The sequence below is a fragment of the Colletotrichum costaricense genome (genome assembly GCF_030867565.1).
Source record: "Colletotrichum costaricense strain IMI 309622 chromosome Unknown Scaffold_1.1, whole genome shotgun sequence".
In the NCBI taxonomy this organism is placed as follows: Eukaryota; Fungi; Ascomycota; class Sordariomycetes; order Glomerellales; family Glomerellaceae; genus Colletotrichum; species Colletotrichum costaricense.
In genome coordinates, this window is record NW_026848230.1 from 3,092,634 (window position 1) to 3,119,959 (window position 27,326).

Genomic DNA, 27,326 nt, shown 5'->3' on the forward strand with positions numbered 1-27,326 from the left:
GGGGGTTAGTGTCCAAGGGATGTCAGAGTAGGAGATGCGGGACGGTTGATGGCGGGCTTGCTGGGGCTTGCCAACTTGGCTTGTGGAGAGAGCTGTGCTGTAGCGCTGCTTGCTGCTCGATAATCCAAACCCCACCAAAGCCCAGCCCCGATAATGATGTGCTGGGGCTCCACGACCTACCCAAGGTAAGGTGGTAAGGTATGTTGGTACTGTGTCTATGAGCTTCCCGCGCTGTCGGGCACTGTATGGCTAGTGCAGACCGCAAACCCAATCCCACTAACACCGACCGACAGCTTCTCTCTAATCGTCATTGCGCCCAGCTCCACGACATTTTTCTTTGGGACGAACTCACTCGGCATTTCGGACGGCGCAACCAGAACCTCGCGGGAGGGCTCTGTATAAACACACTCGTTCTTTACTATTTCCATCAGCAGCATTGTACTTTGAGCGCAACAAGCATAGCTCATTGACTTAATACCGACCTCCCACATCCTCCAAGCCCACATCGCGAACCTCGAAACCTCCCACCAAACTCTCCCGAACCCACGACCAAGGAACACCACAATGGCAACCGCAAGACCCCTCCTCCGCCTCCCACCCTCATTACGAACCTCCCTCACCCCTCGAACCCGCCTCACCACCCCCTCCCGCCGACCCTTCTTCAACCTCCCCAACCTCGCACCCTCAACCACCCCACAAGTCCTGACCGCAACCCGCACAATGCCCTACCCCTCCACCCAACTCTACGACGTAATCTCCGACGTGGACGCCTACCAGACCTTCGTCCCCTACTGCGCCGCATCCCGCGTGACAGCCTGGTCCGCACCCGACCCGGACCCGGCAAACGGCGGCCGGCGGTACCCAACGCAAGCCGACCTCCGCGTCGGCTGGGGCGGCTTCGAGGAGACGTTCACGAGTAGACTCCACTGCGTGCCGGGGAAAAGCGTCGAGGCGATCAGCGGCGCCGACGTGGAGGGCGCGAGTCCCGGTAACGGAGGCGAGGGCGGCGCCGTGTTTAGGAGTCTGGTTACAAAGTGGCAGCTGAGGCCGCTTGCCTCCGGGACGGGCACCGAGGTGGATCTGGTGATTCGGTTCCAGTTTGCGAATCCGTTGTACTCGGCCGTCAGCGCTGCGGTTTCTGAAAAGGTGGCGGGCGTCATGATTGAGGCGTTCCAGAAACGTGTAAAGGCGGTTTTGGGTACTCCCAGACTATAAAGGGTTCTTACCCAAACTTCTCTGTAGAAGAGCTGTACAACATGTAGACTAGTAAAGACATGGGAAAGGCTTAGAAAGTAAAAGTCGTCGTGAGGTCATTGTCAAGAAGTGAATATGTAAAACAGTGCAATGTTCGTTTTCGTCGCCAATAATCTACCACACCATAACTTGTCTGTGCAAGAAGAATAAACCAAAAGAATAAATATCTACCAGATGGGCCTCACAGTCTTGTCCTCCTCTTTTTGCGCCATGCCTCGAAAAGAAAAATTGTCGTCCCCCTAGCTTGCCCCCCATGATGCATGCAATGCTCCGCCAAAACATGTACGGTCTCTCTCTGGGGAAATAGGTGTCCCGCCCTCACGCAGCTCATACTCCGGCATACATGCGTTATAAGATCGTCGAAATGAACCGTGGTTGCCGTAAGATGCATTTCGGAGGCTCGATCTGACTGACGGGAATCTGAATAATGTGGAAAAGAAGGCGCGACAAGGTATCATATGTAAAAACAAATAAGGACCCCCAGCCCGGCAAGTTCGTTGAGTTGTGTGTGATCATAACAGGTCTTTAGAGTTCAAGGAAAGTTCCGATATGCGCGCTGGTCATCATTTCTTCCTACGCATCTGTTAGCGCACAGCACCAGCGTGGCAATAACATTTGGCAACTTACTTCTTCTTGGGAGCCTTTGCAGCACCGCCGGCCAAGAAATTGAGCATCGAGCCCTTAGCTTTGGATTTGTGCTTAGAGGGCTTGCCGGGCTCAACCGTAACGACGTTGACAGGCATGCCGTGACCGCCGGGACGTGCGCCGGGACCGACCCAGCCCGGTGGGGGAGGTGGCTGTGGGCCGCCGCCGCCAGGCCTGCCACCTGGAGGAGCCATACCCGGAGGGAAGCTGCCCATTCGAGCATGACCATGTTGCCTCATGCCTGCCATATGCGCCATCCTCTCTCTGGTGGCAGGGTCGAGCGGCATGCCATGCGGCGGCATAGGCATGCGCGGAGGCGCCTTATCCATGGGCCACATTCGCATCTCAATGGTCCAGTCTGGCTCGACCACCTTGTCCCAGACCTGGGGCAAGATGATTTCGCCATTAGGCCCAATCAAATCGTAGTGACCCTCTTGTACATGCGGTCCGATGACGTCCACGTGAATGAAGGCTTGTTTAATGAGCTCTTCCATACCCTACATCAAGGTCAGTTTGGCGCCAGCGAGAGCAAATAGTTTGTAAGGCAAACGTACTGTCCAGGTTGAGCACAAGTGGAAGGGGAAGCTGAACTTCCTGCCCACGGCATCCTTGAACTTGATAGGGGCTTTGTCTTTGCCCTTGTTCTTGTCGGCCTCGTACTTGGCTTTGGCCTCTTCGGTGTACTTCTTCTTGAGCTCCTCGTCGGCCTTCTTAGCAGCGGCGGCGGCGGCAGCAGCCTCTTCGGCGGCCTTCTTCTCAGCCTCCAATTTGGTGCGAGCTTCAAACTCGGCCTTGGCCTTCATTTCCTCCTCGTACTTCTTCTTGGCTGCCTCAGCCTCCTCGGCGGCCTTCTTCTCGGCAGCGATTGCGGCTTCGGCCTTCAATCTCATCTCCTCCTCGTACCTCTTCTTCTCCGCCGCAGCTTCCTCCGCCGCCTTCTTCTCCGCCGCGACCTTGGCTATCCAGTCGGCTTCAGCCTTGGCCTTGAGATCGGCTTCGAGCTTTGCTTGCGCCGCTGCAGCCTCGGCAGCTGCCTTCTTCTCGGCCTCCATCTTGGCACGGGCTTCGTCTTCGGCCTTCTTGCGCATTTCGTCCTCCCATTTTCTCTTGGCTTCGGCCTCTTCGGCGGCCTTGGCTCTGGCATCGGCCTCGGCCTGGATTGCCTCCTTGAGACGTTGCCTCGCTTCGGCTTCGGCCTTGATGCGGGCCTCTTCCTCAAGCCTCTTACGCTCAGCCTCGGCCTTCAACTCGCGTTCCAGCCTCTCCCTGGCTTCACGCTCAACCTTGGCCATGGCTTCCTGGTGAAGCTTTTGTCTCTGCTCCTCGGCTTTGCGTTCAGCCTCAATAGCCTCTCTGGCTGCCTTTTCGGCCTCAATCTTTGCCTTTTCAATCTCCTTTTGCGCGAGCTCCTGGGCCTCCTTCAGGGCCTCCATTCGTCGCTTGATGTTCTCTTCTGCTTCTTTCCGAAGCTTCTCCTCCAGCTCTTTCTGCTTCTGCTGCTCTTCCTTCTCAGCCTGCATCTTTTTGAATAGCTCGAGTTCTTGTTGGAGCTTCTTCTTCTCTGGGTCCTCTTTTGGTGGCGGCTCGGGTGCGGGGGTCTTGGACGGTTGCGGTGCTTCTGTAGGGGGAGGGGGAGGGAATTGTCCGCCCATGTACTGCATGTGGTGTTGCATCTGTTGATAGCCGTGTGGGTTGTAATGGGCCGGTGGGTGCTGTTGCTGGTACGGCATCATATCGTATCGTCCGGGCTCTCCTCCGAAGTAGCTTTGCCCACTGTGACTCGACATTGGTGAAAAGGCATTGTGATTGTAACCACCATATCCCAACATCCGGGGTTCGGGATGGCCGTATGGGCTCGGGGCGCCGTAGCCGCCTACGTGACTTTGAGGGTAGCCAGGCTGCGGGTGACCACCACGACCACCATAGTAGGAAGGATGCCCCCCATGGCCAGGCGCCGGTACGTGACCGTAGCCGGAACGGGGGCCAAAGGGGGACGCGTCGTAGTCGTTGGAATCCAGGCTTTCAGTTGGGGTCGGCACTGGACCGGGCCGATACGGGTATTGGATGGATGTGCCGGGGGGAGGAGCAGTAGGTTGGGGGATGTGGTGTTGACGATATTGGACTGCGCGTTGTTGCTGCGGATGATGTTGTTGATGGTGATGTTGCTGATGATGTTGCGGTAGCGCCGGACGAGAGTATCGGGGAGCACCGTCGTTTGAGGCCGAGTCGTCTGGTTCAAGATCCTCGGAGTCTGCTATGGAAGAATCTGTTTCCGAGACTTCGGAGGAGCTGATACCTTCAGTTTCGTGATGGTGGCTGCCTTGGTAGTACGACTCGTCTTCACTTGCAGAGGTGGATTGAGACGCTATGGGCGCGGACGACAGATGACCCGGGCGTCGATATGGTTGTGCTCGTCTTCCGGTTGTGTTAGTTGACTGGTGTATGGTGAAAGCCACCAAGTCGATTGGTCCCTGGCGTAGTTGAAAATATAAGACTTACGCGGACGACATGAGGAAGTCTGTGGCGAAGAAAAAGACCCTTTACTCACGACGATCTCGCAAGAAAGTCGGAGCAAAGGGGTGAATCGAGCGAGGACGTGGGATGAAATAGGGTGGGCGAAAGTCAGGGTTCCTCTATGGGAAACCGACAGGAATTCGGTGTCGAGGGCACGAATGTGATGGTGTGTAGGTCGGGTACAGCGTTCGTCCTGGCGCAATTGGCACAAGGGTGGTGGGTGGATTCCAAGCAACGAACTGGTGGCGGAAGAAGGAAAGGGAGGATAGGATGGGTTGACGGTTAAGATTGAAAGCAAAACAGAGCGATCAGATGACAGCAGCGTAGAGCGGTAAGAGAGGCGACGGCGGCGGCAGACTTGAACAAAACAAAGTTTCTGTGCGAAGGACTGAGTTGCAGGACGAGTCGAGACGAGACGAGACGGACGGTTTGCGAAAATTGAGGGGTGGGCAGGGCGGCAGTCGGCGGTGGGTGGATATTCGTTCGTGGGCTTGGGAATGTAACCAGGGAAGCCCCCTGCTATTTGGCGAGATCGTGCAGTTGGGCGCAAAAAGAAGCGCGATTGGGTGCAAGGAAAATTGTGGCAGCTGGGCAGCTATTGCGGGTCTAGTCGACCGCTCCGTTTAAGACAACCTTTTAGGTAGACAAGGCCAAAGCCAAGGCGTACGGGGTACAAGAAGGAGTGCTGTGTAGTAGGCACGAAGTACACCTCATGCACAACCTAAGCCGCGCAGCCAAGTCTGGACGAATCGGTATGAATTGGCAACTCTGAGCCCTAAAGAGAGATCCTTAGAGAAGAAAGCCTGTTGGGGTGGCGATGCGATGTGATGTGCTGCGCTGCGCTGCGATATGCCATGCGATGTCCACAGCAGAAGTACCTTGCTGCGTCGAGAGGTTGAGAGGTCGAGAGAAAAAGTGAGGGTGCCAGCCAAATGGAAGAAACCCGTCCCACTTTTGGACGGAGCGGGAGGAGAGGGAATCTCGTGCTGGGCACCGCAATTGCCTGATTAAGCGGTTGGTCTTCAGGGATCCGGTAGCCGACAGACGGGGGTTGTCGGTGAGAGCAAAACCAAAAAGCGGGCAACGGTCGACACAGCGGACCAGTCCTCGGGCTTCAAGCACTAGGTACTTTACCGAGTAGCGACTAGAAGGCGTATCCGTCCGTAGTGCCGCGTTGTGGGAGTACGCAGTAGCAAACTACCTAGACCACCTTGGGGGTACTGATACCACCTACCTAAGCTACAAGCCTCAGATCAGCACACATTCCGGTGAATCATGAGGAATGAACACACAGACACAGACACGATAGAATAGGCATGGAGAAGGGAGGGGGGGGACGGGTTGGAGGGGAAGCAAATGTACACCAAGAAAAAAACACAATGGCTCTTCTGGCGGTCACTACGACCAGCCAGGGCGAGCCCAACCCAACCCCGCCATCCCATCCCATCCTGTCAGCCCGCTCTCAGGCGGTACAGGCTAAGGAAAGTACTGGTAATAGGGACTTGGAAAACGGTCAGGTGAGAGGGAATCGTTAACCAGGGCACAAGCCAAATTGACCAAGAGTTGTGGTTGGTGCAGGCAGGCTTCAGTGATCCGAGGTGCCAGAACGAAGAAGAAGAAGAAGAAGAAGAAGAAGAAGCCCTGATCTTCGCATCGCAAACGCCGTGACCATCGCCGGGCAGAGAAAACGGGGAGAGAGGACGGGGCACCAAAGGCACCCATCGGTCCCATCCATCGTATGGGGACGGGCAGGGAAGGGAATACCAAGAGAGGCGCCAAGCGGGCACGAGGAAGGGATGGGTGCTGGCCTTGCTGGGTGCTGGGCTGGCCGACGGTCTCGACCCCCTTGCTTTGTTGTCCCACTTGGGTGCCCCGGGAGATGGGCCACGGCCCATGGACGACAGATCCAATGGACTAACAGAATAAAGTGGGTGGCCGATTGTCATTCAATGACTGTCAGCAGTGAGCACTGCTCCGCTGGCCGGGGGTTGCGTCGGCCGTACATAGAATCGTCAGTGTCGGGTGTGTCATGGACTTGCCATGTTGCCCCTCCTCTACGCTATTGTGTATGAGTCCAGACAGCCACTGACAAGCTGGTCCAAACATAGTTGGCTGAGCCTCCAAGGCAATTGTCGTCTGGGGTGGCTGTCCGTACCTTACTTCCACAAGATAGGCACAACGACCATCACAAGTAACAGTACTGGGAACAACGACAATAGAATGAGGGGTAAATGTAAAGTAAACAACACAATCGACATCGGCAGCTGGCCGAGGTAACGGATAGTTTGTTGCCCTGCGGACCGCCTGCAGGTAGCCGGCACTTGACAGCTTCTTGACAGGGGATACAGACAAAGATGCAGATGGAGAATTGCAATCCAAGTCAAGGTACGGAAACACAGATGAAGAACGAGGTTACACCACACACTTGCGTCGGTATGAGTAATGTGTTGGGTGTGGGATGGTGAGGAATTGCAGAGACGCGAGGAAAGTTGAAGCGCGACCAGAAGAACGATGGAAACCGTAACTAACGTTTCACGTACCTTGTTTACTTGGTTCCCCTTTTTTGGTGATGGTGGTGGTGGTGGTGGTGGTGTGGTGAGGTTTGAGACACCTTTTTGAGGAAGGATGGGTAGGACCTGAGACCTGAGACCTGACAGGGACGGGCGATGGCAGATCAGACGCAAAGGGTCGTCTCTTTTGGGATGCGGCGATACAGAGCGCGGAGTAATTCGTATGGTGCTCTTCTCCTTCGTGTTAATTTAGGTTGCTCTCTCTGGCGCGGTGATAGGTAGTTCGAACGACCCGAGGTTGGTTCGGATAGGCTTGGAAAAGCAATTAGGTCAGGAAGAAAGGAGATACTGTGACTTGGTACCGAGAGAATGCACCTACCCACAGGCGACTACAAAGTACCAGCTCTGTCAGTTCTCAATGCGCCGTGCCTGGGCTGGTCCTGCGCCGGACTGTTCTGGCCGGGGGAGAGTGGATGTCTTTTACTTTTTGGTGGTTCAATGTTTCGGTGAGGAACGTGCTCGAAGCGTGGCTCCGTTGCGGGACGGACCTCTTTAGACGTTCGTTTATGCTGGTGGGGCTGCCGGTTGAGAGGGTACTGGAGTAAAGTAATACGGAGTGTATGCTTTGTCTGTCTGTCTCGTTTGCGAAAATGGCGCGAGGATCCTTTGACGCCGTTGGTGCTGCTGCTTAGAATTGCAGTGTTAGAAAAGAGGGACGTTGGACGGCGACAAGAAAAATAGCCAGAAATGCAGGGCAGAGAAATCGGCGGTCAGAATGTGTGAGTGTGAGCAGGCTGGATGAGGCGGCGCAAACTATTTATTTGGATGACGGAAAAAGGAGGGAAACAGAGACGGAGGGAGGGAGGGGCAGATGGACGGGCGACGACGGACGGGTGTGAGGGATGAACGAGGGTTGGGGGCGAAGACGAGGCCTCTCTGCTCCATCGCAGGTCATCACCACTCGTCAACAATGCAGGTGGAACCTGGAAGTGTCGACAGGCTCGTTACCTACTGCTTTGGGTACGCAATCCCTAGTGCAGAAACATCCCGTCCTGCTTTTAGGGCCATCGAAAGCCAATGCCCGGCCATTCGGGCTCATCGACTTGGCTTGCGCCGTTCCGAGGACCAGTAGGAAGTCGAGGATGAACGTACCTTACCTCACCTTACCTCACTTTACCTCAACCTGCCCTTTCTCACTTTTAATATCCTGCACCCGCACCCGAACCTGCACTCTCAGTAGCTCGTCTTCGCAGTGACTTTGATGAACTGGAATCCAGGCAGCCGTCAGTCAGCTGTGCCCCCCCCCCCCTCACCCTCACCCTCACGTCTCCTTACTCGCCCAAATCTCTCACCGTTTCTCGGAGCACAGAGTAACCAAGGTACCTTGAGTTGAACCCGACGTTGGAAAGCGCCGCAGCCTCCTCTGGAATTCTCGGCCTTCCATGTTGGTTGCTGTCTGAAAGCGCCGCTCACGTCCGGGTCATAATCAACCTAAGGTACCGTACCCAGCCGTCCTCCCGCCCTCTACGGCGCTAGGTACCAAGTATACCTTCAGCGATGGAAGTCTCCACTGCGGTTGAATCGTTGGACCCCCTGTCGTTCCATGCCCGTCGTCTTCGGTAGCAGTCCTATGCAATCAACCACGCAGCCTGCTTCACATGACAACACATCGACACAATCTCAACAGCGGTACTGAAAGTGGTAGCTTTCACAATGTTGGGCGAAAAATTCTCAGGCGCTCCCGTATCCTCAGGTGGTTTCTCCCGCGACGTGTGATTGGTACTTGGTCTTGTCTAGTTGCTTGATAATTCGAGGAGTAACAGTCTTCTCAGAAATACACGACATGGTTTGGAAGCGTAGGCGGAACCAAAAATGGGCGGCGGTGATCTTTCGAGCGGACCAACAAAGTTTGTGTAACAATGCTTGTCTTCTGTAGATGACTGGTCCGAACTGTGGTAGGTATCTCGTCGGCGTCTCTCAACTTTTAGCTTATTCATCTCTCTTCGTCGTCTAAAGCGCCAGAGGAATCGAGAAAATACGGGGATAACAGGGGCGGTCAAAGAATTTGGTACCGACACAAGTGCCTGTTTTTTTTTGCCTTCAGCTTACTTACATGGCACAGCCCAGATATATAAGTGACACCTCAAAGGCTACCGCGCAACTTGATTGGCACTGGTGTATTTCGTCAGTCCATTCTGCCAACGACCCTCGAGCCCGAAACCGCTTCGTCGTTGCCCGACGGGTCTTAATTCACGACGCCGGCGCACTCTGTTCTGCATAGGTAGCCAGGGTCTCGAATGACGGTGCCTGAGATCCATCCGCGGATCAACTCACTGACTCACTGCCAGCGCATCTTGTGGGCCGCCTTGGCCCATCGGGCTCCCAACGACACGCCTGGAACGTCGGATGACATGCAGCTCTGCCACCTAGTGAATGTCAGTTTGCGACAATTGGGCACGACTACGGGTGTGGCCGCGGCGGGATCGATGGACCTCGAGGCAATAGAAGAGAGCGGTAGATAATTCATTCGACGGTATTGGCGGCGGCCTCTGCCTATCTGTGAAACATCCCCACTGCCAGACTCGCTTTTGTTCCTGCCCAATAGCTAGAGAGTCTCCCAAGCTTCGTCTCGACATCGATTGCGGCCACTATAGCGCCCGAGCGACACGATCCGCTGTTCGCTGAATGTCTCTTCGTGTTCCAATGTTGAGCGACATGTCCGCGATTGGCTGGCCGACGGGCCAAGGATACTCGCGTATTGCCAGTAGCACGTGAACGTTTTGTTGCAGGCACAGCTTCGTTAACTACTTGATTTGAATGTTCCGATTGCTTGCTAATTCTGACGTACAGCCTGTACCGATGATGGCTGCTCGCCTGATATGATGTGCATAAAGCACGCCCGTTGGCATGCCAATCCGTTAATGTGACCATGCAGTCACGATATGAGATAATCCAGTGTCGTTTGCTTTTCGTCTTCGGATGACGCGGTGCTCATCTCACAAGGTCCACTGACTCCTTCGAGAGCAGATCTCGGGCTGCTGCCACTTCCGATTCATCGTAACCTTGCCAGAGCCTCTCATGCGCTCCGTTGCGGCGTACAATGTCGGCCAGCTTTTGCGTTGCTAGCTCGTTGAGCTTCTGTAACGTACCGACGTCAGGAAGGGTCCAGTCCTCCGAGTCTGATTGTCTCGACGGCTTTGACGGTTCCTTGATAAGTTTGTTCGTAACCTGAAGAGCATGTCAGTCCCAATTGCCGGTCCATTATCACGCGTTATGGCACGCACCAGTTTCAGTCCGTAGTAACCCCGGAGATAATCATCACAGAGTTCGATGCTGCGGCTGAATCTTTTGACTGATTCCGCCAATTGTTGCTGTGAAGAGCCTTCAGAGGCCGATGCAGCCATGTACAATACCTCTCCGAGACGAGCATGCATCTAGTCGTGGTCAGTCGGAAACACAATCAGAAGTCGACTCTACGAGACACTAACGTTCCATGCATTCGGGGTCAGCACAAGCACTTCCTCGAGCGCATATATAGCTTGTGAGTATAGCCCCTGTGAAAGGTACAAGTCGGCAAGCTCCGCCCACGCCTCCGCATCTGTAGGGTTGAAGTCAACGAGACCATTGAGGGCCGTAATTGCTTCAGATGTCTTTCCTGTCGACTTCAAAAGGGCGACGCGACGTTTCGCAACAGGCTGTCAAGGTCAGCGTTTGCCGTGACACTATGGCAGAGGAGCAACTGACAATGTTTGTCGCGTTCTGTCCTAGTATTGTCTCGTACTCCTTGAGTACCTGTGCAAGTTCTCCATCATTATCAGCTTCCGCCTCCTTCACCAAACCCTTGAATGCCATGATGCGCTCGTTTTCATTCCCGAATCGGATCACCAGCCTCTCGAGGCACTGGTGTGCTGCCTGGCTGTCGCCCGTTCGCAGGCAGGCCAGAAGGAGGTTCTCGTAGATGGTCCATATCTCGGGCGTCTCCGAGGCCGAGAAAAGCGAAAGAAGGGGGGACGATGAGAACGCTGTCGGATTGTTTCGTAGAATCGTAGGTGCTTTCTGGGCAAGCTCGAGGGCCTCGGCTGGGGACAGGTGGCCCTGGGGGCGGATGAGCGAAGGAGCCATTGTCGCGGTCAGGTCTACCGGTTTGCGTATCGATCGGACGAGACGTGGATCAACAACAGGCAGATGATGGGGGCTGCGCGATCAGGTGTCGTCAATGGGTAAATGTTAATTGAGGATTATCTAAGTTGGCCGGGCTGTACCTAACGGGAGGCATGGGAGGCAGTCGCAATCCGCGAACCTAGCTCAGGTACGTACCGATTCTGAGCTCCTTCCCCAATACGTTCTGCACCTGGCACCTGGCGCCTGACAATGGTGGTTGCGGTGAGTGGGTCTATCACAATCGGGCATTGGTCGCATCGGCTGGCGGCTCTTCATCGCCCCGAAGGTCGGGTCCCACCACGACTTTTTTTTCGGAGACAAAAAGTTCGACACGCGAGAAAATTTCCAAAAGCTTCTTTGTCTCAACCACTCTTTCATTCCTAACCAACACTTGGGACTTTGGAGAGTCAGGCTGCTGCCCACACAGAAATCGGCTGTGAAAACCGTCGAAAAGTTCGTCTCGGCTTCACACCAATGAGATGACGTCTCTTGCGTCTGAGAACGCTGGGGCGGACGAGCAAGTTCTCGTCGAGAAGGCGGCAGAGCTCCAGATCTCCAAGCCTGCAACCGAGGAAGAGCCTGCGGCTCACAGGTCGCATGATCCTCAATTCAACCAGAAGAGGAGCGATCCTTTCCAGTTTGGCAGTCGCTTGCTGGGCGAGCAGGATGATGTCTTCGAGTTCAATGCTTGGGACCATGTCGAGACTGACGAAGTGTACAAGGAGTACTCTGAGCAGCAGTACGAGATGCAGCGTCAGTCCCCGGTCTCCGACTTTGACAAAAGTAAGTTTACATTCCTTGCATTTCAATTTTTCGATCCCCCGGTGTTATGATGATACCCCAGCAATACGCATAGTTCATCTGAATTCTATGATGAAACTTTCCTTAATTAGTCTTTCGCTCCCATCTGACTACACCACTATCAATACCAATTATTTTGAAAGACGCTTGCTTTGATACAGCTTGCTAACAAGACTCCTCAGACAGATTGAACAACAACCCAGCCAGAATGTGGGATTTGTTCTATAAGAACAACACAGCCAACTTCTTCAAAAACAGAAAATGGCTGCAGCAGGAGTTCCCTATTTTGTCCGAGGTGACCAAGGAGGACGCTGGCAAGAAGACGATTCTTGAAATAGGCGCCGGTGCGGGTAACACCGCCTTTCCCATTCTCGCAACCAACAAGAACCCAAACTTGAGAGTCCATGCCTGTGATTATTCGAAGCAGGCCGTAGAGGTCATGCGGACCCATGAATCCTACAACCAAGACCACATGCAAGCCGACGTCTGGGACGTTACGAGCGAAGAGCTCCCTCCCGGGCTGGAAGAAGGATCTGTGGACGTTGCTATACTCATTTTCATCTTCTCCGCCTTGGCTCCGAATCAATGGAACCAAGCTGTTGCCAACGTCCACCGTCTGCTCAAGCCGGGTGGCCAGGTCTGCTTCCGCGACTATGGAAGAGGTGACCTTGCCCAAGTGCGCTTCAAGAAGGGACGCTATCTCGATGAAAACTTTTATGTGCGCGGCGACGGCACTCGAGTGTACTTCTTTGAAAAGGAAGAGCTTGAGCGAATCTGGTCTGGCCAGACGCAAGAAGCGTTGGACAACGACACCAAGTTCGAATTCAACGTCGATGACCTTGGTGTCGACAGACGCATGCTCGTCAACAGGGCTCGTAAGCTCAAGATGTACCGATGCTGGATGCAAGGACGATTCACCAAGAAATGAGAAAGCCAAAGTTCACATCAATCGAAAGCTGAGGCGAGTGAGGTTTGCCAATGAGCTATTGTATTGCTGTACGGAGCTTGGGTGACGAAATAAGCCCCCTCCAGTCCTTGAATCAGTACAACAACAGCTCCCGAAGCTTCAGGCGATCGGCTTGGCCAAACCCGATCTTGTCCAGATATTCGTTGAGCCCACCATGGACATCGTCGAGATGACGAGCCGTCCGAGCAATCATGTCAGGCGCCGTCTCGAACCAGTCGTCTGTGAGACCAATCTCTCTCATCTCGGCCAGTCTCTCCTCTCTCTCAGACTCGAGCGCACCACTGGTTAGCATGTAGTCATGCTCAATCGCCTCGAGCGGTACGTCCAGGATGAACAGAACGAGACTGACAATCAGCCCGGTTCTATCCTTGCCCTGTGTGCAGTGGACCAGAGTCGGTGAAGTTGCCGGGTCGATGAATACTCTGAGAGCCTGCGCATGAAAACTCGTCAGATATCTGTACCCGCACCAAGCTGCCAGTGAATGGTATATTCGTACCTTTGCAATCTCCTCACCAGATTGATCGAGGGTGTCAAGGCCTAGACCAACTAGGCCACGCGGCAGCATTACCTCCCGAGACAAGATGGAGATGCCCTCATTGCGGTAGCCGAGAGTAAAGAGGCAGATGAGGCGGCTAAAGTTTGCGTATGCCGAATCAGCTGCTGTGGGGGATATGGAATAGGAAGCCAGGGACATCTCACCACAAACCCCACCAAGATACCTGTCTGATCAAGAACCACTCGAAGTTGCCGCCAGTGATTCTGATCTCGTGATACGTCAGACCCGAGATCTGGAATGGCTCGGCTAGTGCAGCATTGGACTCCAGAAGGGTGGGCACTTTAAGATCGGCCTCGCGCTTCTTGGCCTGCTTGACGTGTTCGGTTCTGAAAGGTGTCGTCACTCACTGGTCAGAGTGCAAGATCTTGCATTCCAGAGGAAGGAAGGTTTTCTCTGTCTTTCTATGTTCTGAAGGACGGAAAAACGTGCACTTACTTTGTGCGCAGGTCTATCACCGCCTTGATGCCCAGCCCATCGCGGAGGCGTTTTCTGTCTGCCAAAGTGGCATCATCTTGGAGAAAATCAGCACCGAGGATCAACATGTTTGCGAAGATTGTGAGTCGCGTGGCATACCTGGTCTGGCGGAACGAAATACCAAGCCTTCCCTTACGAGTCTGACAAGCAAAACGCACGGATGTTAGCCTCAACTCACTACAAAGGCCTCTGTTCAGTGCAGGTAAGGGTAGATTAGCCAGAAAATGACATACCTTCTTCCAAGAAATTTGTTCACCGTTGAGCCGACATCACGAAAGTTGAGGACAGACGTGATCCCCCTATTATCCATGATTGACAATGTCAAAGCTTCTGAATGAGTTCGGTATAGAGAGAGCGCTCGCTGCAGATACCGGTAGTCAGCGGTTAACGGCTGGAGACTAGCAGTTCCGAGGGCGCGTATCGGTACAGACAACTGGAAGGATGGTTGGCAAGGCGTGGTGGGTGTGATAGTGTGTGTGTGTGTGTGTGGTAAGGTAGCAAGCAGCTCTTGGTGTGAAATGTGTAGGAAAGGGGTGGCTGACGCCACGATTTGGCACGTCGAACAGAAACTCGGAGCATCGGAATGGGAAACGTGTAAGCGACGTAGAGCCCTCTTCCCATCGTTACCGTCATTCACCATCAGGCTCCCAGCCCGCCAATCTAATGACGGATAGGGAGCCGAGGTGAGGTTGGACGTGCTGGGATCCCTGGCCAGGGCTGGTAGATCCCTGCACGTCTCCAAAAAGCTTAAGATCGGGGTGCGAGAGAGAAGGATACTGACTTTTGATGTCACCGATGGGTAAATTATGAGAGTGAGTGATCTGCGCCCAGGGATCGCGACTATGGCCTGAACTCGCGCATTGTGAGCGGTCTGGGCTGTGAAGTCCAGAAGAGAGAGCTCGGTCTTCTTGCTGCTCCCATGCAATGTTTCCGGTCCATCAGAGCCACAGCAACGTGACCAGCAATTTCTAGACTTTCGGATTACAGCTTGCTTTCCATGATATCGGATGAATATGGGCTGCCTGCGCTAGATGGGAGAATCGACGTCTCAAGTTGGAGCTAAATTTGGGAATTACTTCAGCCTGCAGAGGCTTGCAGAACGCATCCATCAACAATCCGAGATGTGGCTGACTGTGTAGTCCATTCCATCAAACGAATCAGAAGGCTCGAGCGAGACAGCAAGCCTCCCAAGAGCTTGCATAACAGACTTCTGAATCTCGGGCTGCTCGATGGCTTTGTTTTTTTATCGGCCTAGGACCCCGTGCCTGTCTTTGACTACGGACGGGAGTCTCCTGGCCGCCCTCTTATCGTCTTCGTCACGGACGGTATCTCGGGCTTCCAAGTCGGTGAAAGGTGTAGAGGGAGATCCGATTATGGGCAACTGACACACCACAGGGCTAGGCTCTATCTGCTCGGTGATCCAGGTCACAGGTGATGGCCTAGACCCTAGATAGCTCACGCTCCAGACCTGAATGGTCGCATTGCCCAATCCAAAGGCTGGAACCCGATCCGCCACTCAGCGCGACAGGGTCCGGACTGGCCGGCTCCAGAGACGGGCGGGTGCTGGACCGAAGCCACAACGGAGCGGACGATGGGCCATGCTGGCTTGTATGCTATGTCGCAGTGGTGCCAGTGGCCCAGTGGTGCGTTTGTTTGCCAATATCTCTCAGGACCTGGTCATTCGGTCGTTCGCAAAGGGAAATGGAATCCCCAATTCCCAATTCAAAGAGCTGGGGAGGGGAGGTGTGGTGGATGTTTGACAGGGGCAGAAGTGCTAGATGGCAGGTTGCTACGCCCGAAACGGAAGTGAAGGGACCCCGCATGACGTAAGGCGCTGCTGTCGTCGCAGCTCACTATGACTAGCCACCAGCACTAACTGCGCACGCCGTATCACCATCATTGACCGGCTCCCGCTCACCAGTTTTGGGGGGGAAAGCAATACCTACTACCTCATCGTGCGCTCGCTCGCTCGCCCGCGCCGCGCCGCCAGTCTACCTTAGACGGGGAGTCTTCCCACCAGCCCACGCCCCCCTACCCAAGTGCCCCCTTTTGAACCAGAAAGATCTGCTTCTAGCTGTATGATATAACTTGCATGCCCTCTGTCGGGACCCCCCGCCTGCGCCTCGACGTCGCTCCTGGTCAATTTTTCTGCTCTTTGGTTTACCCAAGCAAGCATCCAAGCTCCCTGACCTCCCGGTTTTCGGCGCATCCTTCTTGCAATATACCCTAGTACGACGACTCATCTCATCTTGTGATACGACTTCCTCTTGCGACACTCGTGGAAGGGTAAGCAGGTCCAGAAATAACATCAGTCGGACTTCGACTTTCGGTTGTCAATCCACCAGCGGCGTTGCCCACGCGTCCACCTCAACCCGCGTGTAAGCCGCAAATCCGTTGCGAGCCTTCCCACTTTTCGACCTTCCGTTCCCTGTATTATACATCCTCGCTACGGTATATCCGCCCTGTGACGAACAGGCATCCGCAGCGGTTAAGTGGATATTCCCGGGATCGATACCACCAAGCCGGCTCCGGGCTGGCAATGATGCAAGCCAGCTCCTCCAAGACAGCGACGCAACAGACGCAGCAGATGCAGCCGCAGCAGCAGCAGCAGCAAAAGTCAAGCACAGGCATGGCGGAAACACGGTACCAGGTACCCTCCACAGGTAACTTGAAACCTTACCTCATCCTCTCCTGCAGAATACGAGGTTTCTACTTGGAGTTGCCCGAATAAAGAAAGCATCCGTGTTAATCATCAATTCTTCTTTTCCCTGAATATAGCAGCCCACTCGGGAAGATTAAAGTACGCCGACCCGCGGGATCTACCCAGCTTTCCATCCCCCGGTCTCAAATCCGATGGAGCTGCTGCCGGAGCTGCTGCATCGTTAGGTTGGGCCAACCAAAAATCAATCGACCTCTGGAAACCCGAAAAGTCAAACTCTGCATCAACCGCAGCTATGCTCGCAAAGGATTACAAAATGGCACCATCGTGGGAACCAAACTCCAGCTCCGCCGGGGCCAAGGCTGCTCTGCTGGCCAGCGCTTCAGCAAAGAAACAGTTCACCACCAACACGACCCCTCCTCCGTCTGCTACCGAGTCTTGGGGAAGCAGCGCTGCGAACCAGGCATTTAGACAAAGCCGCTCAGTCAGACAGCCCACCCAGACACCCGCTTCCGCCGCTGCCGGCCTTGGCTCTCTTTCAGCAGCCCAAAATGCCATGCCCGCGTCCAGGAGGACAAGGCCACGAGCCAAATCGACCCCCGTACCAAAGGAATCCTACCCCGGAGAATCACGAGCTGCTGCAAACGCTTTGAGTGCCGCCACAGCAGCTCACAGCCCTTCTTTGAAGCCAAAGTCCCCCACTGAGAACACTGGCTCAGTTCCGTACACAAACCTGCCTCGGAGTATGTTCACCTCTAAGCCCGCTATCGGGCCTGAAGAAGATGAAAAGAAAAGAGCCGACGTTCTCCACGCCTCTGCGGTGGCCATGGCCAAAAAGATGTACAGCCAACAGCAAAGGATGGTCGACCAGGCACGAGTCCACCAAGCTGCAGGAGAGACCAGCCCCGACGATATCCAACCCAAACCTTATGTCAACCTCCAGGAAGCGGCATACAAGCTAGCGCAAGAGCGCTTGTCGAAACTTCATGTGGAGCATCACCAGAACCGTGACTACCAGGAATACTATGGCAGCAATACCCAGACCACGCCTCAGCGGAGGTTTACTATGAAGGGTAAGCTTAGACGGCGGTCCTCAAGCGACGGCGACGCAAGTCACGACAAGGAACAATCTGAGCGTATTCGAAGAGAAATGTCCATCTTCTCCTCCAACTTGACCAAGGTCGACGAGCAAAAGCGGACAAAGGATCGCGAGGCCCTACTAGCCGCCGCCCAACGCAACGTCAAGGCCCGCCTACAGGGCATGGACGATAAGATCTCAGCCGAGACCGGTATGGTGGCGCCCAGCTCAAAGAGCGATCGAAAGAGCGACTGGGAATCCAAGGCTCAGATGGCTGCCATGGCTAAGCACGAGTCTGCCAATGTGAATAGGGGTAAGGTTGACATTGGCGGCGGCATGTTTATGGATCCTGCGGCAGTCGACGAGATTGCTACGAGGAGAGTCCAGCCCGTGCTTGACGAGATCAATGAGAAGGCAGCCATCGAGCGGGAACGGCAAGAGATGCTCAAAGCAGAGGCGGAAGCCAAGAAGAGAGACGAAGAGAAGCGCAAGGAACGTGACAGAGAAGTTAAGGAGATCAACCGTAAGGTCATTGGTACGTTTGCGTGTTCCCTTCTGCGCATCAAACTGCCTCTAACGTAATCACAGCGCAAGAGAAGCAGGAAGAAAAGGAGAAGCGCCACCGTGAGAAGCAAGAGCTCAAGGTCAAGAAGGAAGAGGAAAAGGCTGCCAAGGCTGAGGAGAAGCGCAAGTCCAAGCTCCCCGAGATCACGCCGGGCGACTCGGCCGTCGCCGCGGCAGAGCCTAGCGAAATCTCACCCGTGAGCGACGACCAGGGCACCACCCACGCAGGCCAGCACAAGCCCGGGGCCATCAACACGAACAGGGAGAGCTCCGGCAGCGATAACCCACGCTCGCCCAGCGACAGCGGTTCGCCGACGAACAAGATGAAGACTTGGCTCAAGTCACGCTTCGGACGGCCGCGGGGCCGGTCTGCGGCCGGCGAGAATGCTGAGGAGCGTGGCTTCGTCGGCGGCGTCGCGCTGGCGAGGCTCGCCAACGAGAGCGCGACCAGTCTCGGTGATGCGCGGTCGGCTAGTATGAGAGAGGTAGCCATCGCCGGCAAGACTAGCGAGACGACGCCTAGGTCGGCAGCGGCGCAGGAGGGTGAGGTGAGCCCCGTGAGCTCTGATTCTGAGTCAGAGCACTTTGTCGAGGCGAGCGATGAGCTCGAGGGCCCCGTCTCGCCGCCGGCTGCTATTCGGGATCCGAATATGCACAAGACGCACAGCCCGACTAGGGATTCGCGGTTCCGAGAGAATCTTGAATAGATTGAGATAGATTGGTACTTGCGGTAGCGAACGGCCATTCCTTCATTTAGAAATGATGGCGTTTATGGATGGAACTTACTTACCGTTGAGGTACACTTCAGTTTGGCAGAGGGTGGGAAAGGGGTTTATAGCGAGGAGCTTTGGAGTGCATTTTTGGTCGAGGCATTCCCAACGTACAGATATAACATCGCTTCCCGATTGTTGAATGTTTATCAGCATTTATAGCACTTTACGTCAAATCAACGAAAATCATCTCCAAAGGCGCCATGGCTCACAGTTATAAAGGCTCTAACATCTCAAACGTAAGGCTACTTAGCAACGGTCGTATCTAGCCTATAATGTTGTCGTCTAGCGGGCTTCAAGCTGATCATGGCGAACGAGCAGCTTCCTGTCTATGCTCTGCGCTTGAAGCGCCTTGACTATCCTCGCATTCGATATTGAGATGGGATGAATGGGACAGGTATGCGTACGTACAGAAGTAGATCCATGGCGGCCAACATACAAATTGACCTTTCCACTGCGTCACTGAACATGGAAATAGAGGGTCGGTGGTATTGTATCGCACGTATGCAGTGGATTTGTAAATGCTACCCGTAATTCTAAGATGTGCGTCAAATGATTGCGCCCAAAACGCCTGCTGTTCATCATCTTTGTCCCCTGGGTATGCAGATGCCAATTTATACAACGCGTGCCTCGTCATGCCCGCGATTACTTCTCCCGCCGATTCATTATCCATCTTCTCTTTTCTTTCAATCGTATCCTATTTCCCGCTTCATTCCCATTACCACATAACTCTTCATACCCCACTCTTTAAAAGTTCCCCGGTCCAGCGCCAGCCCATTGACTCATCCCCGGCTTCGAGAACCGGTTCGCCTTATTCCTCGTCTTGGATGCGGGCAACAAGTCGACGGTAAACGAAAAGATGTAAAACGAAAAGATGAAGGCGACGATCCACTCGAGGATCGCGGCGGCGTTGTAAATCTCCTTAAAGTTGCAGACGATAAACGCGATGGCGAGGACAATCTCAACGAGGATGAAGACGAGCTTGATCCAGAAGGAGGCGGCGAGGTACGTGTGGTCCGGGTACTTGATGCCCAGGCGCTGGTACTCCCAGCAGATAAAGATGGCCGAGAGCAGGTACCCGCCCATGAAGAAGAGCAGGAAGAGCAGGTGGAGGTTCTTGTGCCGGTAGGTGTCAAAGATGCTGAGACAGATGAGGCCGACGGTGCCGACGATGGCGAAGAAGATTGTGAAGCCGTAGAGAATCTTTTCGCCGATGGAGGTGTTGGGCACGAGGCGGCCCTTGTGGCGGAGCCAGCGGTCGGAGAAGAAGGAGAGGTCGAGGAACACGGTGGTGAGGACGCAGCCGGTGATGAAGAGGGGCTTGAGGTAGTAGGCGCCGACGTCGCTGATGTAGGCGATGCTCTGGGGCGGCGACATGGAGGGGTAGACTGCGCGGTGGGTGTCGATGATCCAGTAGAGGAGCATGCCGAGGAGCATGCCGAGCCAGACGAGGCCCGATATGATGGGAAAGATCCAGTATGATAATATTCTCATGTTGGGCAAGTGTGTGTATGTGTCTGCCTTGGCGTTTGGGATTTTGTCTTTCTGTGAGGGCGTAAGCTTGTGTTGCCAAGGATTCACGATGGTGTTGAGCCAAAGGAGGCTGTTCGCTGAGGGTACAGTTGGCGTACTACACTCGGGCTCACGACGCCAATTGGGAGTGGTGATGACGAGGTATGACGATGGAAGGGAAAAGTGGACTCAAAATTGCATCACTTACCAAAAAAGGATGTGTTCACTATCGTAAACGTTGTTCGTGGCAGAGCCTGAAGGGATCACGAGACTTTGGGCTGAAGGTGTGGAAAAAAAAAAAAAACCAGGACTCGAATAGGAGGTCTGACCACGTTTGGTAGGTATTATGTCGTTGGTTGTCGTTGGTTGTAAGTCTCATACGCGAAAGGGAGCGCGCGGGATGGGTCCTTAATGAATGTTGCGCGGGAGATGCCTGCGTACGTCAAACATCGGGCGGTGCCTGGAGAAAAGAGAGCAGAATGGACTGAGGTGTGTCCCCGGAGGTCGGGTAGGCGGGCTTAAGAGGTGTCATCGGCGTCCCGTTACCCGTATGTTGGTTGCCCGATGGGTCCGGGCTGGCGTGCTGCGGTCGGGCGCACTCTCTTTTTTCTCTCTGACTCTGAGGAGTAGATTCTGGTATTATTGAGCCAATATCGTTCGGTAGCCCCCTTGCAAGCTACCTAGTCCAAAAAGTTCTGAAGTCATGGATTCGATCGGCACTTGGAGCGGACACTTGGTGCGCAAGCTTCCCGGCTGGGGCGCGCGTTGTGGGGGGAACATGTCATTGGTCTCGCGGAGTGCAAGTCAACAGGGGGATGACGTAGTGGCGCGGCCAACCGTAAGGTCCCCTACCTGCTGTGGTACAGGCTAACAAACTCTTAGACCGCAGCTTCGCTATCGCAAAATTCGCGATTCGCCGCGAGTCTGGCCGGATTAAGCGCCTACCTAGAGGGAAATTATCGGGGCTTCCAGCTCGCCTGATTCGATCAATTGCTGTTTCTCTGATTTGAGTTTATATCTTTTTTTCTTCCTTGTTACTGGTACTGCATCCGGTGAAGCAGGTTCAGAATGGAATCAATGAATCGGCCACACGTTCATTCTCTGAGTCTTCCACACCACCTACATTGGCTGCTGACAGATGGGCAACTCTCATCAACATCCTGCCTGAAGGTCAAGGAAAGCCTTGAAATCATTTGTGCATGTTCAGCCTTGGCAGCCACATCTTTCGGAGAGACGGGGAACAACCATGTCCGCGAACCAACGACTGACAACACCACCATCTCGGATCCATCCGAGTTGGGCATGTGTTCTGCTGCACCGCCGCAATTTCTAGGTGCTTCCCCAATACAAAGTGCTCGTACGGACACAACAGCACTAGGAAATATGGCGGGTTCGGGGACCGCTCCATAGTAAATTCCGCTCCGCGCCCAGCGCCCATGTAACTCAAACGATCGTCGCGCCGCGTATGATGATGGCGCAAGGAGCGCAAGGTACGACGGCGGAAAGAACACAGCCAACTTAGATCTGGTGATGTTGGGTAATGATGTGGTTTTGCGCAGTAAGACGTTCGGTGGAACATTAAAGATCATGAGGGACTTTTGTACTGTTGATTGGTATTGTGGAGGTTTCCTCCGCCTAACATACTTGCCTTCTGTCATCCGAAGTCTGCTGCAATCCAATTCAGTCGAAATGCACACACAGAGCTTCAGGGTCGAGTCGCGAATGCTGCCGCAAAAAGCATAAGGATGCAAAACTAGAATCAACCAACCAATCGGCCCCGGTTTCAAGCCCGGGAGGGGCGTACCTTCCGGAATGTGGCTTGATCCTAGCTGTGGCACCTACAGCCAATCATCATCCGGTGCGTCTGACGAGGCTACTATTGCCTACTGACTTCAGCCGTCGCCTCGTCCCTCCATCAACTCCCAAGACTACATTGCGGCGACATCAGTCACGGCCGTACACGATGTCGGCATCACCACTCGTCGTCCGTCCCGCCGACGCGTTGAAGCCAGCGGGGGCTGTCGGCTCGCCATTCCGTAATTTGTCATCGGCTCAGGTTTCCTCGGGAAATGGCACCCCGCAGCCATCCAAGGACAAGAAGGCCGCGCCCATCCCGACGACAGCCCCGACTCTGGATCTCGCCGAGCAAATGAACGAGGTCGAGAAGAAGCAATATGTGAAAGGTTAGTAGAGGGATCACGAACGGACTAGATGGCGCGATAGAAATGGATCTCTCTGACAAGCTCTACCTACAGGAAAGAAACTCGGAGAAGGTACCTACGCCATCGTCTTCCTCGGTCACCTCCGATCGAATACATCCTCCCTCGTCGCCATCAAGAAGATCAAGGTCCAGAAAGAATACCAAGAAGGCATGGCACCCGACGCCGTCCGCGAACTGAAGCACCTTCAAGAGCTCCAGCACCCTAACATCATCTCCCTCCTCTCCGTCTTCTCCTCCAAGGACCAGAACCTCAACCTCGTCCTCGAATACCTGCCCTTGGGTGACCTCGAGATGCTCATCAAGGACACGGCAAACGTCCGCTACGGTGCCGCAGATATCAAGGCCTGGATGGGCATGCTCACCCGCGGCGTCTGGTTCTGCCACGAAAACTTTGTCCTGCATCGCGATATCAAGCCCAACAATTTGCTGATCGCCGCCGACGGCGAGGTGAAGCTTGCCGATTTCGGTCTCGCGCGGAGCTTTGCGGACCCGTACCAGGTCATGACGAACCAGGTTATCACGCGCTGGTACCGCCCGCCTGAATTGCTCTTTGGCGCGAAGCACTACAGCGGCGCCGTCGATGTCTGGAGTGTTGGATGCGTTTTTGCGGAACTCATTATTCGTGCGCCGTACATGCCGTCCGAGACCGAGGTTCAACAGATTTCCCTCATTTGCCGTGCCGTCGGTACACCGACGGAGGATAATTGGCCCGGAGTGACCAAGCTTCCAGCCTACACGGTGCCGGATGATGCCGAGCCCGTCAAGGGCAGGGATTTCTACCAGGCCATGTTCGGCACCGTGGGTCCTGAGGGTGTCGATCTCCTAATGAAGACATTCATTCTCGATCCCAAGAAGCGCATTACCGCACGAGACATGCTGAACCACAACTGGTGGCGCACGGAGCCGAAACCTTCACGCAAGGAGGACCTCCCCAAGAAAGGCGGCGGCGAAGAAAAGATGGGCGCGGACCTGAAGCGACGTCCAGGCATGGTTGATGAGGATAGGGGTGCCAAGGTGGCTCGCAAACTCAACTTTGGAGCTTAAATCTGCACTTCCACATGGTTTTACGAATTCTTTCCACACTCGCAAACAAAAAAGTATGTAGCATCACGGGCGTTATGGCAGAGGCAACCGGGTTAAGGGACGGGGGGTATATTCTTTTAAGGATAGGACAGGCTATTTAAAGGGGCTTTTCTTCCCAACGGTTCTGGGAAGATCTAGTTTTCGTACTCCACAAAACATCAAGGCTCTTCCTTTTTTGCTCATCATTTGCATCGTCCAGTTTCTTGGCTCTCTTTCTTTAGGAACTTTTCACATCAACGAGCACTCCATCCCGTACATGGCCCTCTCGACATCTTTCCTGACCTGATACCAATCCGCCCGGCGCTGGGCGAATTCGTAGGCCTCTTCGGCACGGAACACGCCTTCGAAGCGGTCTCCGTCAGCAATGATGGTGGCCATCTCCTTTGCGTGACGCGGGTCGATGAGGTAAATCTGGCTCAGCTCCCTCAGCGCCTTGAAATACGCCAACAGGTCCTGGTTCTTGAGGGTGCGAATATACTCAAAGTAGAGGTTCATGTCGGCGATGAGCTTGATGGCGCCTTCGGTGCTGACGCGCTGGCGCTTGAGGTGCTTGCACACGGCCGTGAAGAGGCGCAGGCCGACCTCGCCGTTGAAGACGTCGAGCATGGACTTGTCGGTGCTGCCGACCAGCATGCGCGTGTGCGCCGAGACGAGCTCCTTGATGCGCTGCGCCGTCGGCGTCGGGCCCGGGTCCGCGAGAATGCCGCCCGTCTCGGTCGGGTTGTAGTCCGTCGGCTGCTGCGTCGTGCCGTGGAGGTACTCGACCTCGTCCATGAGCACGTCGATGCCCTTGTTCAGCCCCGCCGCGACGCTCTCGTCGAGCATCTGCTCCCACTTCTTCTTGGCGATGCCCGACGGGTCGAGAAAGTCGTTCTTGTCGGCAATCTTGGGTCCCGCGAGCTGCTGCTCAAAGAAGACGTCAATCATCTGGGAGATGAGGTCACCCACGTTGACGAGCTCGATAAAGGTTACCAGGGGCGCCACGCCGGACTGGTTGTGGTCGCTGACTTCTCGGGGATTGTAGTGCGAGAGGTGGTCCACGGCCTTGTCAAAGCCAGGCTTGACGTGCCTGTTTCCAAGGATGCGAAGCATCACGACGAATATCGTCTCGCACTGTTCCCGCGCCTCTTCGCCATATTGGCCTCCCAGCTTGATGAAGCTAGATGCCCGCGCCATGCTCGTCTTGGCGACGTGGGTCAGGTTGAGCGCCACTTCGATACTGAAGAGTGTCTTGATACCCTCCATGCGCGACGCCATTAGGGCTGCCTTGGCCGCCAATTCGTCAGTCGGTGCCTTCTCAGGCAGTGGACTCAGCCGTCCGTTCCCATCTACGCCGGGAGCCAGGCTGGGCGTATGCGGCCTCGATGGTTCTGGTGAAAGAGCAGCAGTGCCGTTTGGCGTCACGGGTTTCGTCGAGGTTCCAAATGAGGGCAGCACAGTGACCGGCATCATGACGACCTTTTTGAATGAACTCAAAAAGTCCTTCTTATCCGCTTGCCTGTTGAAGTTGCTCATGTAGAACGACTCGACCGAGGCGTCTTGCTCCGACAGCTTCTTCTCCCACTCTGCCACCTCTGATTCGGCGTGCTGCGTGAAGAAGTCGAGCTCCTCTTGTAGGTATAAGTCGAGATGCGGCTCAAAGACTCGTAGCATCATTTCTTTTGCCTTCTCCTCCAGACTTCCCTTGAAAGCTTGCGGTGTTGTCAGCGACTGAAAGAAAAGCATGCCCTGCTCAAAGACCCCCGCCACGGCCTTGAGATACGCCTGCAAGTTCCGGTCATGTGCAGCGTCGAAAAGGGGCGTGACATAATCCATGATGATATCCTCCCTGACTTTTTCTATCAACTCCCAAAACACAATGTCGGGGTTCGCAAACACCCGCTCTATAACTTCCGCCTGTTCGTTCATCTTTCGTAATAGGATCTCGAAGAACATTCGCGACGGCTCCAGGTTGATGTCGTCTGGATTGGCCCGATTGATGCAGTCCACTGCGTTTGCCCTCAGGACGTCCTCATCGCTGAAAATGGGGTGCTTTTGCACAAAGAGCTCTGTTCCCGCATTGCCGCCGTTCAGCGCGTGCAACACATGGGCATACCGTTTCATCCTGTTGTCGACGTCCCAAGACTCATAACCCTGTTCGAATTCTCGTAGTACAGCGCTCTCAAAAATACTCGTCATAGTCATTAGTCGTTCCTCCCTCTGATTCCAGCCCTGCGCCCAGTCGCTCTTTGCAAATGTCTGCAGATTCGAGAGCATCTTGGCTTGTCGTTCGGGGTCTCTGAAGACTTGGAAGACGATGGGATCCGTATGGCTCTTTGCCCTTGCCAGGTCAAAGTAGAAAGGTGCCAATGCGCCGTAAATCTTCCCGTACTCTTCTCTCGCATGTCCCCTTACACTTTTGGCGCTCTTGATCACGTCTAGTAGTGCTTCCGGGTCTTTGAAAGGGTCCTTCGGCGCCGGAGCTCCCACCGTCATCTTTTCGAATCCGTCGATGGGTGGTGCGACAGACTGGCGCTTCCGCCGCTCTTCTTCTAGTGTGGCATCGAACAACGTGGTACTCGTGGGTTTCGGCGCCATGTGGTTCGCTGGGGCGCCTGGCTGATTGTTGGCTGCATTCGCTGCACGTTCTGCCGCCTCTCGTCTCCTCCGCACGGCGTCTTCGAAACGGCGTCTAGCCTCTTGCTCATCCCAGCATCCCATGCTCTTCAATCGAGTGACCCATCTTGTATCATCGTATACCATTTCCTGCATTCGTCGGGAAGCTCGAGCGACCTGCATCAGGTCTGCCACGGGGAGGTAGTCTAATATGGCGACAAGGATTTCTACCCATTGTCAGCTTTCCTGCGATTCTTTCGTCGGGAAGGGGGAGCGAACCTGCTGGGAGCGTCGGCCTCGAATCCAGCATCTCAGTCGCCTTCAAGGCGCCGAGGATGCCGCCCCCCTGAGGGGCAGTCCCTCGAGACCTATACATGCTGGCGTAAAGGGTATAGCTGGTGCATCTGGAGTGCAGTCCTGGTCCCGTGTAGCCTCGAGGCGGTTGTCAGGCTTTTCAAAGCATGATCAGGCTACCTAATTGTAGCTGGGAAATTCAGGCGGGGTTGCTGATGTTGTGGTTGGAACGCTGTACAATGGTTTCGATGTTGGTTGCCTGTCTGTCAGCCTGGGGTTCAGTTATGACCTAATTATCTCCAACAAGGTCCCCGCAGCACCTGGCGCCAGTTGTGGTGGGCCCCTGAGCCACGAAACCCCTAAATGCTTGAGGTAAGGTACTTTACTTTAAACTTACCTCAGTTACTCAACCTCTGGGGTTCTTCAAGGCTAAAAGACGGGCCTTATATGGCCTATTTGATACAGCTTGGCTCAGATTTGGAAAGCTGGCGATCACTCAATTTAGAGCTCTTAGGTCATTGGGTGTTAGGTGTTGAAAGTGAATTGTGTTGTAATCTACCTAGCCTAGTAGTGGGCCACACCGCGACGTCCATACTCAAACATACCTACAGAATCCCTACCCACAAATGGGTGCCGGTACCACCATTGCCCCCCATGACCAAGTCTAC

The 27,326-nt window shown here is 54.6% G+C and overlaps 10 protein-coding genes across 10 annotated transcripts; 5 read left to right on the plus strand and 5 right to left on the minus strand.

Annotated features, from left to right (window-relative positions):
• Positions 1-564: 564 nt before the first annotated feature.
• On the plus strand, positions 565-1,215 carry CCOS01_01084 (polyketide cyclase/dehydrase and lipid transporter; the record flags this gene model as incomplete). The annotated part of the gene is made up of 1 exon (XM_060449280.1): positions 565-1,215. One exon carries the CDS (start codon positions 565-567, stop codon positions 1,213-1,215), a length of 651 nt encoding a protein of 216 aa, XP_060320718.1.
• A 662-nt stretch (positions 1,216-1,877) lies between these two features.
• On the minus strand, positions 1,878-4,409 carry CCOS01_01085 (uncharacterized protein; the record flags this gene model as incomplete). Its single annotated transcript, XM_060449281.1, has 3 exons — positions 1,878-2,396; positions 2,454-4,314; positions 4,399-4,409. 3 exons carry the CDS (start codon positions 4,407-4,409, stop codon positions 1,878-1,880), a joined length of 2,391 nt encoding a protein of 796 aa, XP_060320719.1.
• Positions 4,410-5,769: 1,360 nt separating this feature from the next.
• CCOS01_01086 (uncharacterized protein) lies at positions 5,770-5,934 on the plus strand (the record flags this gene model as incomplete). Its single annotated transcript, XM_060449282.1, has 1 exon — positions 5,770-5,934. The coding sequence occupies one exon, from the start codon at positions 5,770-5,772 to the stop codon at positions 5,932-5,934; it is 165 nt and encodes a 54-aa protein (XP_060320720.1).
• Positions 5,935-9,261: 3,327 nt separating this feature from the next.
• On the minus strand, positions 9,262-11,045 carry CCOS01_01087 (tetratricopeptide; the record flags this gene model as incomplete). The annotated part of the gene is made up of 5 exons (XM_060449283.1): positions 9,262-9,349; positions 9,937-10,151; positions 10,208-10,357; positions 10,412-10,618; positions 10,668-11,045. 5 exons carry the CDS (start codon positions 11,043-11,045, stop codon positions 9,262-9,264), a joined length of 1,038 nt encoding a protein of 345 aa, XP_060320721.1.
• A 518-nt stretch (positions 11,046-11,563) lies between these two features.
• CCOS01_01088 (methyltransferase) lies at positions 11,564-12,813 on the plus strand (the record flags this gene model as incomplete). Its single annotated transcript, XM_060449284.1, has 2 exons — positions 11,564-11,867; positions 12,068-12,813. The coding sequence occupies 2 exons, from the start codon at positions 11,564-11,566 to the stop codon at positions 12,811-12,813; spliced, it is 1,050 nt and encodes a 349-aa protein (XP_060320722.1).
• A 112-nt stretch (positions 12,814-12,925) lies between these two features.
• Positions 12,926-13,950, minus strand: CCOS01_01089 (tyrosine/serine protein phosphatase; the record flags this gene model as incomplete). The annotated part of the gene is made up of 4 exons (XM_060449285.1): positions 12,926-13,282; positions 13,349-13,484; positions 13,552-13,734; positions 13,844-13,950. 4 exons carry the CDS (start codon positions 13,948-13,950, stop codon positions 12,926-12,928), a joined length of 783 nt encoding a protein of 260 aa, XP_060320723.1.
• A 2,471-nt stretch (positions 13,951-16,421) lies between these two features.
• Positions 16,422-18,890, plus strand: CCOS01_01090 (uncharacterized protein; the record flags this gene model as incomplete). The annotated part of the gene is made up of 3 exons (XM_060449286.1): positions 16,422-16,545; positions 16,664-18,154; positions 18,208-18,890. 3 exons carry the CDS (start codon positions 16,422-16,424, stop codon positions 18,888-18,890), a joined length of 2,298 nt encoding a protein of 765 aa, XP_060320724.1.
• An 810-nt stretch (positions 18,891-19,700) lies between these two features.
• On the minus strand, positions 19,701-20,447 carry CCOS01_01091 (Frag1/DRAM/Sfk1 family protein; the record flags this gene model as incomplete). Its single annotated transcript, XM_060449287.1, has 1 exon — positions 19,701-20,447. One exon carries the CDS (start codon positions 20,445-20,447, stop codon positions 19,701-19,703), a length of 747 nt encoding a protein of 248 aa, XP_060320725.1.
• Positions 20,448-22,428: 1,981 nt separating this feature from the next.
• CCOS01_01092 (uncharacterized protein) lies at positions 22,429-23,730 on the plus strand (the record flags this gene model as incomplete). The annotated part of the gene is made up of 2 exons (XM_060449288.1): positions 22,429-22,648; positions 22,721-23,730. 2 exons carry the CDS (start codon positions 22,429-22,431, stop codon positions 23,728-23,730), a joined length of 1,230 nt encoding a protein of 409 aa, XP_060320726.1.
• Positions 23,731-23,997: 267 nt separating this feature from the next.
• CCOS01_01093 (exocyst complex component Sec10) lies at positions 23,998-26,740 on the minus strand (the record flags this gene model as incomplete). Its single annotated transcript, XM_060449289.1, has 2 exons — positions 23,998-26,591; positions 26,644-26,740. 2 exons carry the CDS (start codon positions 26,738-26,740, stop codon positions 23,998-24,000), a joined length of 2,691 nt encoding a protein of 896 aa, XP_060320727.1.
• Between the last annotated feature and the right edge of the window lie 586 nt (positions 26,741-27,326).